The 17,049-nt window shown below is 48.0% G+C and overlaps 1 protein-coding gene across 5 annotated transcripts in view; it reads left to right on the top strand.

Moving 5' to 3' along the window:
• The first annotated feature begins 8,697 nt into the window (after positions 1–8,697).
• The window catches only part of TCEA2 (transcription elongation factor A2), a 33,959-nt gene continuing 25,607 nt past the window's right edge, over positions 8,698–17,049 (top strand). For 3 of the 5 annotated variants that reach the window (XM_066623385.1, XM_066623383.1, XM_066623384.1), the window contains exons 1-4: positions 8,698–8,895; positions 13,930–13,992; positions 15,053–15,158; positions 16,263–16,353. In XM_066623385.1, coding sequence (XP_066479482.1) covers positions 8,827–8,895; positions 13,930–13,992; positions 15,053–15,158; positions 16,263–16,353 — 329 coding nt within the window. In that variant the 5' untranslated portion in view covers positions 8,698–8,826. Of the gene's footprint in view, positions 8,896–10,676; positions 10,980–11,728; positions 11,832–13,929; positions 13,993–15,052; positions 15,159–16,262; positions 16,354–17,049 lie in introns of those variants that run through there. The other 2 variants (XM_066623386.1, XM_066623387.1) reach the window with 2 other exon arrangements.

Raw genomic sequence — 17,049 nt, 5'->3', positions numbered from 1 at the left:
ATTTGTGCCTCCTTGGGAGTCAGCTGGGCCAGCACAAGGATGCATGCTGGCCCGCAAAGGCTGAATCCAGTCTCCACGCTGACTTCATGAGGGAGCCTTGCATCAGCCGAGCTCAACTGACACAAGGCTCTGGGGAGGGCAAGGAGGAGGCAGAAGGGACGTGTTCCAGTGTGGGGGGAGGGCAGGCGGAGGGCGTTCCAGAGGGTGGGTGGGCGGGCGGGTAGCAGGGGGCAGGACTGGGACCCGGCAAACATGCAGGATCCTAGCCCCTGTTCCTGAGCAGCACAGAGCGGCTGCCACTTCACTCTCCTCAGACTTATGCCACCTCTGGAGGTGGCGCAAATCTGAGGAGACCCACTGGGGCTGTGGTGGCTTACCTGGGGGTAAGGGGAAGTGTTTCCCCTTACCTCTGGCTGAGCCACTTTGGTGCCGGCAAGAGCTATGCTGCATCCTGTGGGGGAATTTTGGCTGCTGGAGGTCTCCTCAGGGTGGGACATTTGTCTCCTTGCCCCAGAGTAAGCTCCAGCAGCCACAATGAGTCAACTCGGACCTGCACCAGTGATACTGCTGGTGCAAATCCATGTTGATCTGTGCTGGTGGATCAGACTCAGGAAGAGCGTACAGCGTGCATTGAAGCTTCCAAACCTGCCTCCTGCTTGGGCCCTAACAGCCAACCCCTACCCCATTGCCACCCTCCCCACTCCATTCTCCCCACACTCCCGGTCTTACCTGCTCTGGTGAGTCTCCTTTTCCCTGCTAGTGCATGCGGGAAGGCTCTGGCCTTCTCACCAGCACACTCAGCCTTTGTGCCAGCAAAAGCACTTCATAGTGTTTTTGTGACAGTGTGAAGGCCTGGCGCACCTCTTCCTTCGGATTGGGGTCTAAGGGCTTGTGTATTGTCACCAGGAATTTGAGGCAGAAGCATGATTGAACCTGGGGCTTACTAACCTCATGCACATGTGGCACAATCCTATGGATGTTAACTTGGAAATGTACCCGTTCCCACTTCCTAGCAAAATGTGCATAAGATTCCAGCCTTGAGTTCTAGCTAGATGTTCCATATGGATAAACACACATATCTTTCTGACTTTTAAAAAAAAATTGCCTGCATTGGGAGGAATGACAGGAGAGGGGCTGTTAACCCTTTTCCCATTTGTCTGTCTTTGTTCAACATTTCTGTCCTCTCCACCTCCCTGCTTTTCCACCCACAGGAAAAAAGAGACAAGTGCTTGCTGCAGATCCACTTTTAGATAAAAGTTCTCCTTTCTGATATGCAGAATGCCACAGTTCTCCACCTCTCCTTCCTCTTCCCCACCGTTCCTCCCAGCCATCCTGGAGTGACTGAGCACCCTGGAATCTGAGAAGCATCACATGCTGTTTCTGTGGTTGCAGACCTTGTTGGAGCTGGAATAATACAAACCACATTGACGGTCTTTGCAGGAGCAGTACATGCGCACTCAGGGTGTGCTGGGAGAGTGCCTTGAACCCAGTCGCCTCACTCCCACTTGAGATCTGCTCTTGACTTTGAAGACTGTGCCAGAACCAGAACCATTCTTGTTCCAAAGCCTGACCTTCTTCCAGAGCCTGGATTTTGCCATGTGATGGAGGATCTCCAGGCACTGTGCTGTTTCCAGATTCTGGTCTGGACAGCTGCCTAATCCCTACTATACTGAGGCTTATTGTTCTGTGGTCCCTGGAAGCATCTTCCCCCTTAATGAGCATGCACGCGGTTGCAGTTTCAGTGTTGGCCTTTGAAAAAAAAGATATTCAATGTATCTGGAACTTCACACACTGTGTGGTATTAATTGCCAACACCACTATTTGAAAATCTTTATTATCCTATCTCATGGTTCTGGCTGACACAAGGGTAGTATTGTAGCTTCAGGGGGAGGCTAAGTGCCACAGGTGCCACAGTGCACGGTGTAAGTGACCCCTCCCTCTTGCAACTGCATTGCGGTTGATGCTCAGAATGGTTCTGATAGTGAGACAGGCTGTTTACATGGCGCACTGTGATGCCTGCAATACTTACCCCCCCCCCCGTGTAGCTACACTACTGCACAGGCCTGTGTACCCATAGCCATCATTTCCCTTTCCAGGCTTGGGTATATTTCAGGGAAGCCAGTATGGGTGAGTCGTACCCTGACCACCAGTCCTGTAAAGGTACTGCTATGTGGCCTCCTTATACAGTATCCTGACGTCCAGAAAGTCAAGAATCTTCAGCCAGCTTGACGAAGGAGCAGTCTGGCTGCCACACACAGCCACCTCCCAGCTTCTGCTCTCACTGCCTGCATTTCAGATAGCAGTGAAGAACTTATTTCATTAGGCTTTCGGTGAGTTTCTGTGTCTTTTTCTCTGTGACTTGATAATTTTTCATTTGGTTGCTTTGTTGATGTTGAATTATTTTACCTTTTTTTTACATCTGATGAAAGCCACCTTGGTGGTCCTCAGAATGTGGTAGAAAAGTGGCTAACAAATCTTTGGAAGAAACAAATCTCTTGGCCTTGTGAGCATTTCTGAAAATGCAGATGGGTTTCCAAGCCTGGCCTCCTGACTGACTGAGGGCCCTACATATTGGTTAGAGATGAATTCTACAAGTGCCCCTGCCCAGCATATGATCTTCTCTGGGGTGGGGGTATGCTCTGTTAAATGCAAGGAACTTAGGGCAGAGTTAAACATGGTTAATTGGCCATAACATGATAGAACACAGATATTCCAACAGTTTGTTTCATTGCGTTCAGTATTAAATTACCTTTCAAATGATATATAACATGATGGTATTATTCGTACTTATCAAGGTCTTCACAAATTTGGCCACTAGTGTGAAACTCAGCTTGTTGCCCCCCTAAAGCTTGTTGTCTGGTGCAATTATCCCCTGCACCTCCCTTAGCTATGCCACTGGGTGATGTCCACTGGCTTAGATTTAAAAAGACACAAAACAAATTCATGGGGTTTATCAATAGATATTGGCCCAGATAGCTCAATGGAGCCCCATATTGGGAGGGAACAGGTCTCGGAATACCTGTTGATAGGCGGGATCCATGGCAGGAGCGGGGTCTTGCTTTCAGGCCCTGCTGGTCCATTCCACCAGGGATATCTTTTTATTATTCAAGTATTTATAACCAAGCATTCTGTCTTTCCCGCTCTTGTGGCTTTGGGAACAGACCTCAGTTCTTCCAGAACACACATTTAAAGGGTTTATTATTTCAAGAGAAGAAAATAGTGAACAGCCCGTATTAGATCAAGCAATGGACATATCCAGTGATTTCTATTTCCTGAGAACTTCATCAGCAAGCCTAATTTCCAGGATCAGGAACTGTAGACTTCAGCTCTCCTGTGCCAGAACATACATAAAACAGGTGTTTTTGTTAAGAATGGTGTGAACCGCAGTCCAATCACATTGTTCCACTCCACCATCCATTCTGTAGACTAGAATATTGCACTGTTTTTATTGAAAAGGGTGTTGGAGCATCACACAAAGACTAAAATGCATTTGGTGACACTTTGGGAGCATAGAAAGACTTAGTCCTTGAAATCAAAAGACTGTATGCAAGTACTTCCCACATGGCTCAACAGCACCACCTGCAGGCATTTCTTAAAATCTGAGTTTATTATATGACATTTATGCAGTGTAAACCTGTGCATGTTTACTCAGAATCACCTACCAGTAAGCTCAATGGGACTTAATCGGAGCATGTGCTTAGGGCTACAATCTTAAAACAACAAAAGGGTGGTGTATTGTATAGAACACAGAACTATCCTACTCTGATTTACAATTAACAATGATAAGAACATGCCTGGTTCTTCAGACCGAAGTTCCATCATCTGGTACTCTTGTCTCCAGTTGTGGCCATCCATATGCTTATGGGAAACACACAAGCATTGAGGATGGCAGCAGTGAGGAACAAGGGCTTCCCAGCCATGGCACCTTGCTTTTGGAATGCCTCGCCCTCCCCACCCAGCAGGCTTGCTCTTTGTTGATTTTGAAAAGAACCTGAAAATGATTTTTCAGGTTTTAATATATGCTGCTGCTGCTATACCTGACTTTGATGCTTGTGATTATTTATTATTGTGATTCATATTGATACATTTGTGAACTGCCTAATAAAGCTCTATAGCTAGGAGGCAAGGTATAAATATGTTAAATTAAAAAGCTGGAGAAAAACACATTACAATTGGGACCTCTGTATCTGCAGATTGTGTATCCACAGATCTGGCTCAACTCGGGTCCCCCGGACCTGCATTGAGCCAGTCTTGGCCCCACTGGTGGCTACTGGAGCTGCGCTCTGGTCACCTCCGGAGGGCTTTCTGAAGCTCATTGCTTCTGCGGACATCAGAATGGCCATTGCAAGCCAAATAACATGCCTTTTGGTTTCCCAAGGGAAACAGGAAGTGACATTTTTATGCCATATAAGGCATTCTGAGGTCCAGGGAAGTCCTCCAGGGGCTTCAGAGCCCCTCAGAGGGCTTATAGGACTGAATAGCGCAGATTATCTGTGATTTTCGGTATCCGCGGGGGCCCGAGAACAGACCCCCAGTGGATACCGAGTTCTAACCTGTATTAGGATTTGTGTGCATCCTCCTAGTTTCTCCTTTTTCTAGTACTACTTTCATAACTTTGTGTACCTTGGCTCAACGATCTCCGACACTCTTTCTCTCGATACCGAGCTAAACAAACGCATCGGTAAAGCAGCTACCACGTTTTCCAGACTCACAAAGAGAGTCTGGTCCAACAAGAAGCTGACAGAACATACCAAGATCCAGGTCTACAGAGCTTGTGTCCTGAGTACACGTCTGTACTGCAGCGAATCATGGACTCTTCACTCACAACAGGAGAGGAAACTGAATGCTTTCCACATGTGCTGCCTCCGACGTATTCTTGGCATCACCTGGCAGGACAAAGTTCCAAACAACACAGTCCTGGAACGTGCTGGAATCCCTAGCATGTATGCACTACTGAAACAGAGACGCCTGCGTTGGCTCGGTCATGTCGTGAGAATGGATGATGGCCGGATCCCAAAGGATCTCCTCTATGGAGAACTCGTGCAAGGAAAGCGCCCTACAGGTAGACCACAGCTGCGATACAAGGACGTCTGCAAGAGGGATCTGAAGGCCTTAGGAGTGGACCTCAACAAGTGGGAAACCCTGCCCTCTGAGCGGCCCGCTTGGAGGCAGGCTGTGCAACATGGCCTTTCCCAGTTTGAAGAGACACTTGGCCAACAGTCTGAGGCAAAGAGGCAAAGAAGGAAGGCCCATAGCCAGGGAGACAGGCAAGGGACAGACTGCACTTGCTCCCAGTGTGGAAGGGATTGTCACTCCCGGATTGGCCTTTTCAGCCACACTAGACGCTGTTCCAGAACCACCTTTCAGAGCACGATACCATAGTCTTTCGAGACTGAAGGTTTCCAACAACAACTTTCATACTACATTAAACACCCTTTCTGTCACCCCTCCTCCATGTTTCTTCAATAGATTGAAGCACTTCTGCAAACATGAAGTTCACCACAGGAGCCTACCTTTATGTACTGTACTTCCTTTGGCTGCTTCATGATGAGTAAAGATGCTTCCTAATAGTTTTAGAGGGTTTCAGCAGGAGGGCACAGAGGCCAGCAAGAGATAGATCTTGTTGAAACAAGTCACAACTGACTGTCCATAGCCATTTGCAGTGAAAGTTCATTTATGGTTTCCTATTGCACTCAATATGCTGGCACATGGGTTTCTTATATTCAACATTAGTGGTGTTGGTTGTTGATTTAGTGAATAATCTGCAAGTTTCGCATCTCTCTTTTACATGCAAGTGGGGGGAGAAACAGGTTGTTGCCACTTTTTCATACAGAAGATGAGCCCTGCTGGATCAGACCAAAGGTCAAGCACCTTGTTTTGGGCAGCCAAATGCCTCTGGGAATTCCTCAAGCAGGGCATGAAGTCAACTGTCCTCTCCAGTTGTGTCTCTCCAGCCTCTGAGCATGGGAGTTCCATTCTTAATCAACTTAATAAGAACTTGAGAGGCCTGCTGGAGAAGACCAACGACAATCTAGTCCAACATCCTGCCTGGCATAGCAACGAACCAGATGCTTCTGGGATGTGTCAATCCACTGCAGTGAAACTCTAGTCTAGCTCCGCCCCTGCCCCTTGGCCTCAACTCATGTTTAAGTCTTAATGGGCAGCCAGAGCCTTTTCGACTCAAGTCAGATTCTTTTTAATAAACGAGTCAGGTGTGGCTCCATGGAAAAGACAGAGCTGCTGGCAGTGTATGTGTATGTCGGAGTTCTCATTTAACACTCCCCTGATGTCCCTATTCCATCTGTAAACTAAAGCTCTGTTGTTGTTTGAGCGAGTGAAGCAGTGCAGAAAGTGCTCAGTTTCCAAGTCTCCACTTGTTATCAAGAAAAACTCCCGAGTCCCAGGTCATTTCTGGTTTCAAAACACGTCTCGAGTCCATATGACTCAGGAAAACACGTTTGGTGATGCAAGTCTGAGTCTTGAGTTGCCCATTCCTGTTAATTTTCTTTCCTCCTGCCAGCACTTGCATCTATTATATACCTGGCTGTTCAGGGTTCAGGTTCTTTTTTTTCCCTGGCTATGTTTGAATTGATTTCATTGCAACTCTGTGGTATTATTCTGTGATGTATGGTGTCTAGAGAACTCCATTCTGGAGTAGAGAAGCAGGCTAGAAATCATAATCAGGACTGTGGCCTCCCACTGCCTGGTAGTCAGAGAAGGAACCTCTACGTTCAGATACTGTCCAATCAACCATAAGTGCATAAAGCCACCAACTGTCACCATCTGCCTCAGAGATTTGGCCAACCCCCTTCTACAGACCTCTCACCTTGGCTGGCCCTACCTTTTTCCTGCACTTTTAGCCCCCCCCCCGCCGCCTTTTGCATAATCCCTTATGGCAGTGTTTCTCAAACTGTGGGTTGGGATCCAGCAGGTATGTATTTCGTTTTCATTTCATTGTGTGTATTTCAGTGAGTACATTTCAGTGTATTTCATTTTTATTATATTAGACTTGATGCCACCATGGTATGTGACTGCATTGGGGGAAAGGTTATAGATCTGTCCTTTTAATCGGCTACTATGTACAGGTGGGACCTTGGTATCCACTGATTTGGCATCCACTGATTTGACTCACCACTGATACCAGGGTCCACCTTTAAATGTCTTGTAACAAGGAATAAAAGCGCCAACATCCAATTTCCTACCTTTGTTTCATTTCATTCCATTAGATCAGGGTGTCAAACTCGTTTCATTACAAGGGCTGAATAGCATTCATGATGCCTGCTAAGGGCAGGGAGTGATGTCATTAGGCAGGAAGTGATGTCATTAAACAGGTCATAACCAAAAATAAGCACTTTTTCTCACTTAGGAACTCATTAGCTGCAAATGGCAGAAGAGAAAATGCACAAATCTTGACCATATTTCAAGATATGGGACAGCCCCATTTTCATGTCGGCTGCCCTTTCAGCAGTAACTGCTTAGCACTGCTCAGCAGCTGAGAGCCTGAGGGCCAGATAAAAAGCTTCCATGGGCCGCATCCAGCCCCCGGCCTTATGTTTGACACCCCTGCATTAGATTCTATTATTCACTCCATCTATTGGCTGAATGTGGTATGGCAGTGTTTCTCAAACTGTGGGTTGGGACCCACTAGGTGGGTCGCGAGCCAATTTCAGGTGGGTCCCCATTCATTTCAAATTTTATTTTTAATATAATAGACTTGATGCTCCCATGGCAGGGGACTGCATTCGGGGAAATGTTGCAGATCTGTACTTCGAACAAGCTGCTATGCATATTCTTTTAACAATTTACTCCTGGGTAAGTGTGGGCAGGATACCAGCCTCGGATTGTTAAAAATGTTCCTGCTTGATGACATCACTTCCAGTGGGTCCCAACAGACTCTCATTCTAAAAAGTGGGTCCCAGTGCTAAGTGTGTGAGAACCACTGAGGCACGGCATCTATACCGCTACATTTTGGGGCGACAGAGGAGGAGTAGGAAACCTGGAAATGGGACTTTAAAGCAACTTTTCCACTGATTTGGGATCCACTTATTTTTTTTTAGTCCACTAAGGGTCCAGACCAGAACCCCATAGAGGCACAACGTGTACATGCTTTCAACAGTGGCAGTCAATGTGGCCTACTGCAGCTAAGTGTGAACAGGACTGCAGCCTTTCGGACGTTTTGGGAATGTTTAAAAGCCATTTCCGTCCAGCGTTGCATATGCGCAACAGGGAAGAAACGGGAGACACGGATCTCATTTTTTAACTTATACTTATGATAAACATTTAATTTACTGAATTGATTTGACCTTGTCGTGGAGGGGTGTTAAAGTGTGCTTGCTTGATGACGTCACTGCCAGGGAGATGACGTCACTCCCAGTGGGTCCAGAGAGTGCTAAGGAGACTGCGGAGCGCTGCCTGAGGGGTCTTCACTGCTCCCCGTCTCAGTTGCTCGCCCCAACAGCTGGCTCCTCGGGGGCTGCTGGGTCTTGTAGTCACTTCCAGCGAGGCAAACAGCGCGAAGCCACTCTACCCACCCACGTCGAACTGCATCCCCCACAATGCCTCGCGACCCAGACCCACTTCAGCGCGGCGCGCGCACCCCCATCTGGGAACGGTAGTCCCGCCCGCTCGGGCTGACTGGAGCCGACAAAGCGGCGAGGAGGCCACGGGACTACAGCTCCCATAGTGCCCCTGGCCGGCTGGCTGGCGAAGCCCCTCGGCTGCTTTTTTGCCGCGGCTGGCCGGACTGAGGCGCGGCTGGCTCGGCGCTCCCCGCCGCTCGCGGTCCCTGCTCCAGGCGCGCAGCCGGGGAGCCGCGGAGCCGGCGCCATGGGCGGGGGAGAGGACATCGTGCGCATCGCCAAGCGGCTCGACAAGATGGTCGCCAAGAAAACCGCAGTGAGTAGCTCCGACCAGCTCCCCTCAGCGCCTCGTAGTCCCGCCCCTCCTGAAAGCCCCGCCCTGCGCCTATGTCGCCTCAGGGAGAGGCGTCTTGAAGGCGCCCCTCCCCCATCAACCTGGCCGTTAGCCCCGCAGCCTTTTAAATTCTCGGCTCCGCCTACACCCATCCTTATGGCTGGCCCCGCCCACTGTCTCGCGCAACCGTCTCAGGTGCAGCGCGTTTTCTACCTCAGCCCTTAGCCCCGCCCCGTGTACCTCGTGCCGCCTCTCTCGCGACTCCGCCCACCTAGTTGCCCCTGCAGAACTTTTAAATACTCGTCCACACCCACCCCTTCTGGTTGGCCCCGCCCAACTGGCTCGTGCAACTCTTTCCTCTCAGAGGCGCCTCACCTCAGTCCTCAGCCCCGCCCTGCCCGCCTCGTGCCGCCTCTCGCACGACTCCGCCCACCGCCTCGCCAGAGCTGCCCTCGGAAAGTTAGCCCCGCCCTCTACCTCCCTCAGCAGAACCCCGCCCTTCTTCAACAGTTCCTCCTCGGTGGCCACGCCCCCTCACAGCTCATTTGCATAGGGTGAGTGGCTTTGTTGTGCTTTGGTTGCTCTCAGCAGATCAGTGGCTGGCTTTCTGCTTGCAGGTGTCAGGAGGAGCTCGCAAATTCCATTTCAACGTATAAACAGGTGCAACAACCGGTGGCGTAGCTGGAGGGAGGGCGGAGCGCTCAGGCTGGCAGAGAGCCTCAGTGAGGCAGGCAAGCGGCCCCTCCCTTTGGAGCCATTCGGGGGGGGAGAAACGGAGCTCCGTTCCCCCCCCCCCAGGAATGGCTCCGAAGGGAGGGGTCGCTTGCCCGCCTCGCTGAGGCTCCCTGCCAGCGGGGAGAGCCAAAAAGAGACGGCCGAAAATGACGGGATACGCCTGACTTTGTCCATGAACTGCTATCTGCATGTGCTCCTCTCTCTTCATCCTCAGCCCCACCTGATCTTTCTTAGCAATTACTTTCCACTCAAACGTATCATTCAGCATTGCAGATAGTGGGGTTTGTTTTGAGGGGTCTGGTCAGACTGGTAAGTGAACATTTCAAGACAGGGCTAAGAGGAAGAAAACCACCCCTGGTCTCAAGGGCACCCTGTTCAGTAAGAGTGCCTGGGCAGCGCAGGTCTTCCCATGTGTCACATTCCAGCACTGAAGATGGCCAAAGGGATGACAATGTCACTTCTGATTGCTATGGCAGCCAATTGCATAACTGCAAAAGGACTGGACTAACTGTGTAATAGTAGTAGTGCTTGGCATTTAGGTCAGTGATTTTCAAAGTGGGCGCTAGCGCCCCCCAGGGGCGTTGAAAGTAAAATGGGCGTTAGGGGGGTGATGGGGACAAAGTGGGCGATAGGGGGGCAGTGACAGTTCAGGCCAGGTGAAAAACGCTGGCCACCACCAAAAAAAGTGGTTCCAGGTGGCCAGCGTTTGAATTTGGCGCGCTTTGTCCTTGCGCGCCTCTGATTTGTTTTTCTCTGCCTGGAGTCAATGAGTGGGAGAAGGAGGCTCCTCCCCCCCTCACCGCTCAGAGCGCTGCAGACTTCTGAGGCAACAGCCTCGTGAGTGCTCTTCCCCCGCGCCGCTTTGCCGCCTGCCTCCCTGCTTGTGTGGCCACAGCCTCAACGCTGGTCGTGGTGCCTGCCTGCTGCCTGTGTGGCCACAGCTGCTTGCCTATGCCATGTGCCTGCCATCGCCACCACAGCCTCTGCAGCGGCGTTGTGCTGCCTGCCTGCCTGCCTGCCTGGGACCAACACAGCTCAGCAGCAGCCTTCATACATACGCTTTTTTTTATAGTGTTGTATTACTTGTTTTGAATTTGCAGTAGACTATTAAGCAAAGAGGTGGGGGGCGCTAGGAATTTTTCCTGGGCCTCAAGGGGGCGTTAGCCCGAAAAAGTTTGGGAACCACTGATTTAGGTAATGCCTTTGGATGTTCAGTACTTCACTGTGGTAATCTTTACAACTACCCCATGTATTGTAGATTGCAGGTACTGAGGCCAAGAAGGAGTGGCTTCCCTAAGACTATTAACAATCCTATACGTATCTCCTCAGAAGTAAGTCTTATTAAGTTCAATAGGACTTACTCCCAGGTAAGTGTGTATAAGATTGCAGTCTGAGAGCCCAGTCCTGAACTCAGTGCGCCGGCTTTACACCGGTGCACACTGTCGCAAAACTGCCATAGGGCACATTTGTGAGTTTTGGCGCCAGGCAAGCACCCGTGCTAGTCCAGTGCTGGCTGGTGCTGGGCTAGCGCTGGGTAGGTTTCTGGTGCTTGGCGGTCACACGGACTGCGGAGCAGCAGAGAGGAAAGCGGGGGCAGGGGGGAGGCGTTTCGGGGAGGTAGGTGGAGGTAGGTGGAGGGTGGGGAGGAGGCGCGTCAGGGAGGCAGCGAAAGGACAGGGGGAGGCATGCTGGGGGAGGGAGCAGGGAGGGAGGCAGATGGGACCAGTGAAGTGACGCTCCACCTTTTCCCGAGGTGCTGCCCATGGCTGCCATGGGTGTGCAGGATGCAGCGGCAGCTGTTTCTGGTGCTGCCGCAGCCACACGTCCTGGAAGCTCAGGATTGGGCTCTGAGTGAGTCTGTGGCAGTGGCACACTAAGAACATAAGAACAGCCCCACTGGATCAGGCCATGGGCCCATCAAGTCCAGCTTCCTATATCTCACAGCGGCCCACCAAATGCCCAGGGAGCACTCCTGATAACAAGAGACCTGCATCCTGGTGCCCTCCCTTGCATCTCACATAGCCCATTTCTAAAATCAGGAGGTTGCACATACATATCATGGCTTGTAACCTGTAATGGATTTTTCCTCCAGAAACTTCTCCAATCCCCTTTTAAAGGCATCTAGGCCAGATGCCGTCACCACATCCTGCTGCAAGGAGTTCCACAGATCAACCACATGCTGAGTAAATAAATATTTTCTTTTGTCTGTCCTAACTCTCCCAACACTCAATTTTAGTGGATGTCCCCTGGTTCTGGTATTATGTGAGAGTGTAAAGAGCATCTCCCTATCCACTCTGTCCATCCCCTGCATAATTTTGTATGTCTCAATCATGTCCCCCCCTCAGGCATCTCTTTTCTAGGCTGAAGAGGCCCAAACACCGTAGCCTTTCCTCATAAGGAAGGTGCCCCAGCCCAGTAATCATCTTAGTCACTCTCTTTTGCACCTTTTCCATTTCCACTATGTCCTTTTTGAGATGTGGTGACCAGAACTGGACACAATACTCTAGGTGTGGCCTTACCATCGATTTGTACAACAGCATTATAATATTAGCCGTTTTGTTCTCAATACCTTTTGTAATGATCCCAAGCATAGAATTGGCTTTCTTTACTGCCGCCGCACACTGGGTCGACACTTTCAGCGATCTGTCCACCACTACCCCAAGATCTCTCTCCTGATCTGTCACAGACAGCTCAGAACCCATTAGCCTATATGGGAAGTTTTCATTTTTTGCCCCAATGTGCATGACTTTACGCTTACTTACATTGAAACGCATCTGCCATTTTGCTGCCCATTCTGCCAGTTTGGAGAGATCCTACCGGAGCTCCTCACAATCACTTCTGGTCTTCACCACTCGGAAAAGTTTGGTGTCCTCTGCAAACTTGGGCACCTCACTGCTCAACCCTATCTCCAGGTCATTTATGAAGAGGTTGAAGAGCACCAGTCCCGGAACAGATCCTTGGGGCACACTGTTTTTCACCTCTCTCCATTGTGAAAATTGCCCATTGACACCCACTCTAATTATTCCCATTGATACCCACTCTAATTATTAACTTCTTGATTTGTAACACAGTCTTATGAATCAGTGTAGCTTTGGAAACATGCTCAGGTAAATGCTGTCCTCTCAAAAACAGCCCTCCACCTGTTTTGTTATGTAGAGATTAGTCCTCAACTTATATAATTATGTGTCAGACATCCCAGAAGAGGCCCTAAGGTGTCCCACTATTTAGAAGCAAAGAAAGGTTCAGAGATCAGTATTTCCCTTCTTTCCTTCTCTTCCTTCCTTCGAGCTACCTTCTTCCCAAGGAAAAGGGAGTGTACTGTCCCAACAGTAACCAAACCCAGACTCTTCTTGTTTTTTTCCTCTTCCCTCTTGCTAGTAAGTTCAGAGAACCTCATACCTCCTTGGAAGCAACAGGCTGAGTTTGGAGATGGGTTTTGCCAACCACACTCCTGGGAAGAGACTGGCATTGTAATGGGAAATTCATGGTGCCGTCTTGTGGCCATGAAACCTGTTTTAATGTCCACATCCTTGTTAAGTTTAGTGTGTCTCTGTTTTACAACAGACTTACGTGAATGGCACATAAGTTCCAAGACATCTGCCACTGACCACATTTTGCCAAATATAATACTGCCAAAAATGCCCATTGCCTGTTGGGTTGTTTTCTAGGGGACTAGAATTGCACAGTGGCAAATAGATAAAGCAAATTCTTAGATCTCCCACATAATAATGTCTTTGCTATGCTGTGGTCTGAAGAGGTATTGAGTTTGTTTTCAGTAAAAGCCAGAATCCACCTACTTTGGTTTTTGTGCAATGCCTGGTTGGAGTGAATGTGTATTTTCTGACTTTCACAAACATGAAAGGGATTTGGATTTGCTAAATGGCAAATGGAACATTCTGGATATTGCTGTTGTTCTTGGGCCTCCCTCCACAGCCACTGTTTTTGCACTGTTGACTGGGCCGCACTCAGAGATGTATCAGAAACAAATACTCTTTACAGGGGGAGAGAAAGGGAGAGCAAAAGCCAAACAACCTATCTCTTTAGGCCTCTTCCTGCCTCTCTGTTTAGATGCTGTAGAGCATATGTTCTGGAAAAGGCCAGAATATTTAAATTTTGCTAAAAACCACTGTTTGGTAGGATGGGTAAAGGAGCTGCGTCTTGACTGATTCCAGTTAGCACTGCAGAATGTTGGCCTGTGCACAGTTCCTCATAAAAGTCAGAGATGGACAAAAAAGTATTTTATCAGAATTTGTAAGTCATATGACTTCTTTTCTTTCCCAGGAAGGGGCAATGGATTTGTTGAAGGAGCTGAAAACTATGCCGATAACTCTGAATTTACTACAGGTAATTCATGCTGTTAGAATTTTTGTCTTTTGCCAGCCCCTGAAATTTGCCTCCACTCCTGCCAATCTGTCTAAAAAAGGTTGCTAAGTCACTCCTGCCTGCATGCTGATGGTGCAAAACAAATATTAATACCAGTGGTAGCTAAGAGAACTGTAATAAGAGCTGTCCACTGTGACCCAAATGCTCAAAATTATTTGATAAGGAAATCCCAAATTTGGGAAGTAATAATTGTAAGCAAATTATTATCATTTGCTTTTTCTGTAGAACATATTCTGCTTTTAATGACTTTTGCAAGATTTGGGATGTTTTGGGAAAGATCAAGGTGGTAAAACGCAGTGAGGTTAGGGACTTGAAGTCATGGGAATGAACAAGACGCCTTGACCTAATTCTCGTTAACCCCTTTTGCTGCCTTTCAACAGACACAGAGTGAACACTGTAAATATTTCCTGTGCAATTCTGAAAGCCATAAAGGACCCATTTTAAAAAGTAAATGCTGAGATAACTATAACGCAGAATTCTGCACCCAAGTGAAATATGCACTTCCCTGACTATCATCCTGACTTACAACTTGGTCATTTATGTTCCAAGTGTCAGCGCTGGATGGAATAAACATTGAGGATTTCGTGATATAATTAACAGAGGGCCCAATCCTATCCAATTTTCTAACACCAATGCAGCTGCAATTCATTGCAATGCAGCTGCAGTTTCAGCCCCATGGTAAGAGAAAATCCTGCTGCCTATTGAGGTGAGGCGGAACAGGGCTTCTTCAGTGGCAGCTGTGGAGTTTTCTCTCCTCTGAGGCCTGGCTGGCACCTACACCGCCTGTTTGTAAAGCTGTTTGTGTTTCACTTGGCTTATCTTTGATGACTGTGCTGGGCTTGGCATTTTGCTCATTCTATTTGCTCGTGCCTGCTTGTTATGCTTTATGTAACTATTAAATTGTTTTTACTGAAATTATAAGCAACTATGGCAATTCCTTTATTGGAGTAGAAAGGCAACTTACACACTCTTCTAATAAATAAAATAATGAACTAGCCATTTCTTGCTTATTGGTCTGCAGTCCACTCGCATTGGAATGTCCGTGAACGCCCTCCGAAAGCAGAGTACAGATGAAGAAGTGATTGCACTTTCCAAATCGCTTATCAAGGCCTGGAAAAAACTCCTAGGTGAGGGAATGAATATTTGGGTAGGTTCATAAGAACATCAGAATAGCCTGCTATTTCTACCACTGATCAGGCAGATACCAATAGGAGCCCACAAACAAGGCATGGAGGCAAGAGCCTTATGTTTTTATTCTTCTGGCCTCATTTGGTGTTCAGAAGTATAACTTCTACAGCTCATGGATGTTCCCCTTAGCTGCACTCAGTTTCTTTCCTAGCTTTGTTATTACTGCCTAATTGTCAAAACCTGCATTTAGTGCAACACAGATATTGGAACCTGAATCCTCAGTTACCCTCCAAAGCTGTGGTTCCTCAAACTATAGGGTGTGGCTTGGACTGTAATGTATTCATGTGTTGGGAATGTCCCAGTTTTAACATAGTGGTGCTGTTCCATGCCATGCACAAATACTCCTGTCTGCTAAGAGTGTTGGGACTGTTGGCAGTACTTGGAAAAAGACCATTAGAGCTAGAAGTGGGCCCTCTTATTTGCCCCTGCAGCTACTGTTCCCCAGTCTTCAGAAGTTCATAAGAAGCCACATCTCTCCTCACCCTGCTCGAGTGATGTATAACTTCCTTGAACCCACAGTAAAAGCAAAAGAGCAGTTATGAGAACCTTGATGCTAAGACCCTGTTCCTCAGTCATTCTTCAGTGTGTAATCTCAGGGAAATATGAGAATGAGGACTGAGGTGTGGGGATCAGCATGGTAATGTGATTTAAATGTATGATGCTGTCCTTCAGAGTCAGAATGTTGGTCTGATTAGCCTTGTTTGTTCTCACTGGGAACAGTTCTAGCGTCTCGGGTAGAGGTCTCCCAGCACCTACTACTCGATCCTTGAACTGGAGGTAATGAGGACCTAGGATCTACCACATGTGTGTGCCCCCTCATTCTCCGTATTGTAGCACTGTCTTATGAGCAGCTGACTTAGCTGTACAGCTTTTAAAATTGGGTCAGTAGACAAGCTTGTTTAAGGACAATTGAGCAATCGGACATCTTCATATGTTTCCGGGACACAGTTTTATATGCAGCGTGAGTATTTTTATTTATATTTATATGCAGGGGGGAGTATTTTTGCTCATTCTCTTCCTCCCCCTGTATTTCTCACATTCAGATGCTTCAGAGGAGAAGAGTGATGAGAAAAGAAAGAATTCCTCTTTGCCAACTTCTTCCTCAAAGGAGAGCGGTGACTCAAGAGACCAAAGGTAATGCTTCCCTTTAGCCAGAGATGATGTCCTGGCACCTGGTATTCTCCCCTTCCTCTGGTTGTTTCACTTGTTTTGTTTGTTGGGATGGGAAAGTTTGTCTTTATATAGACAAATTAAGGCTATCAAAGAAGATGGCAGGGAATAGAAGAGGGCTGGCTGCAAGTAGACCAGTCCAGGTGGTCTTTCTCTCTTTTTAAAATTATACTTGTAAATTGAACAATAAATGTCTACAATACATGGTGGCTTCTGTGAATTTGATTAGCTTTGTTTATGTTTCGTTTCACATTCAATCCCTCTTATGCTCTATCATGCTGGTCCTTTATTAATAAAAACATCACTTCTGGTTCTGTTGATTTATTTTGGGTTTCATTTTTCCCCCATTTCTTATTAACCCATTCTTCTCTCTCACCACTATACAGAGATACATACATATTTTCCCAATGCAGTATAAATCTGTGTCTTCAGAGGAATATTGTACTTCTGGTTCAGCTGAAACAGGAGAGGCAGCAGGAGGACAGATTTTTAATAGAATCTGTGCCAGGCAGCAACTTCTGAGGTCCAAGCTATGCTGACACTCCCCTTACCCCAAATTGCAGTGCATACTCTGGGTGGAGATCATGACCCCTTAGCTCCTTGATGGTTCCCAACAGTCTAATCTCATGGTGACTCTAACTGTGGAGAGCAGGGTGGTTG

Source organism: Tiliqua scincoides, chromosome 4 (assembly GCF_035046505.1).
Source record: "Tiliqua scincoides isolate rTilSci1 chromosome 4, rTilSci1.hap2, whole genome shotgun sequence".
NCBI lineage: Eukaryota > Metazoa > Chordata > Lepidosauria > Squamata > Scincidae > Tiliqua > Tiliqua scincoides.
This window is presented reverse-complemented; position numbering and strand designations above follow the sequence as displayed.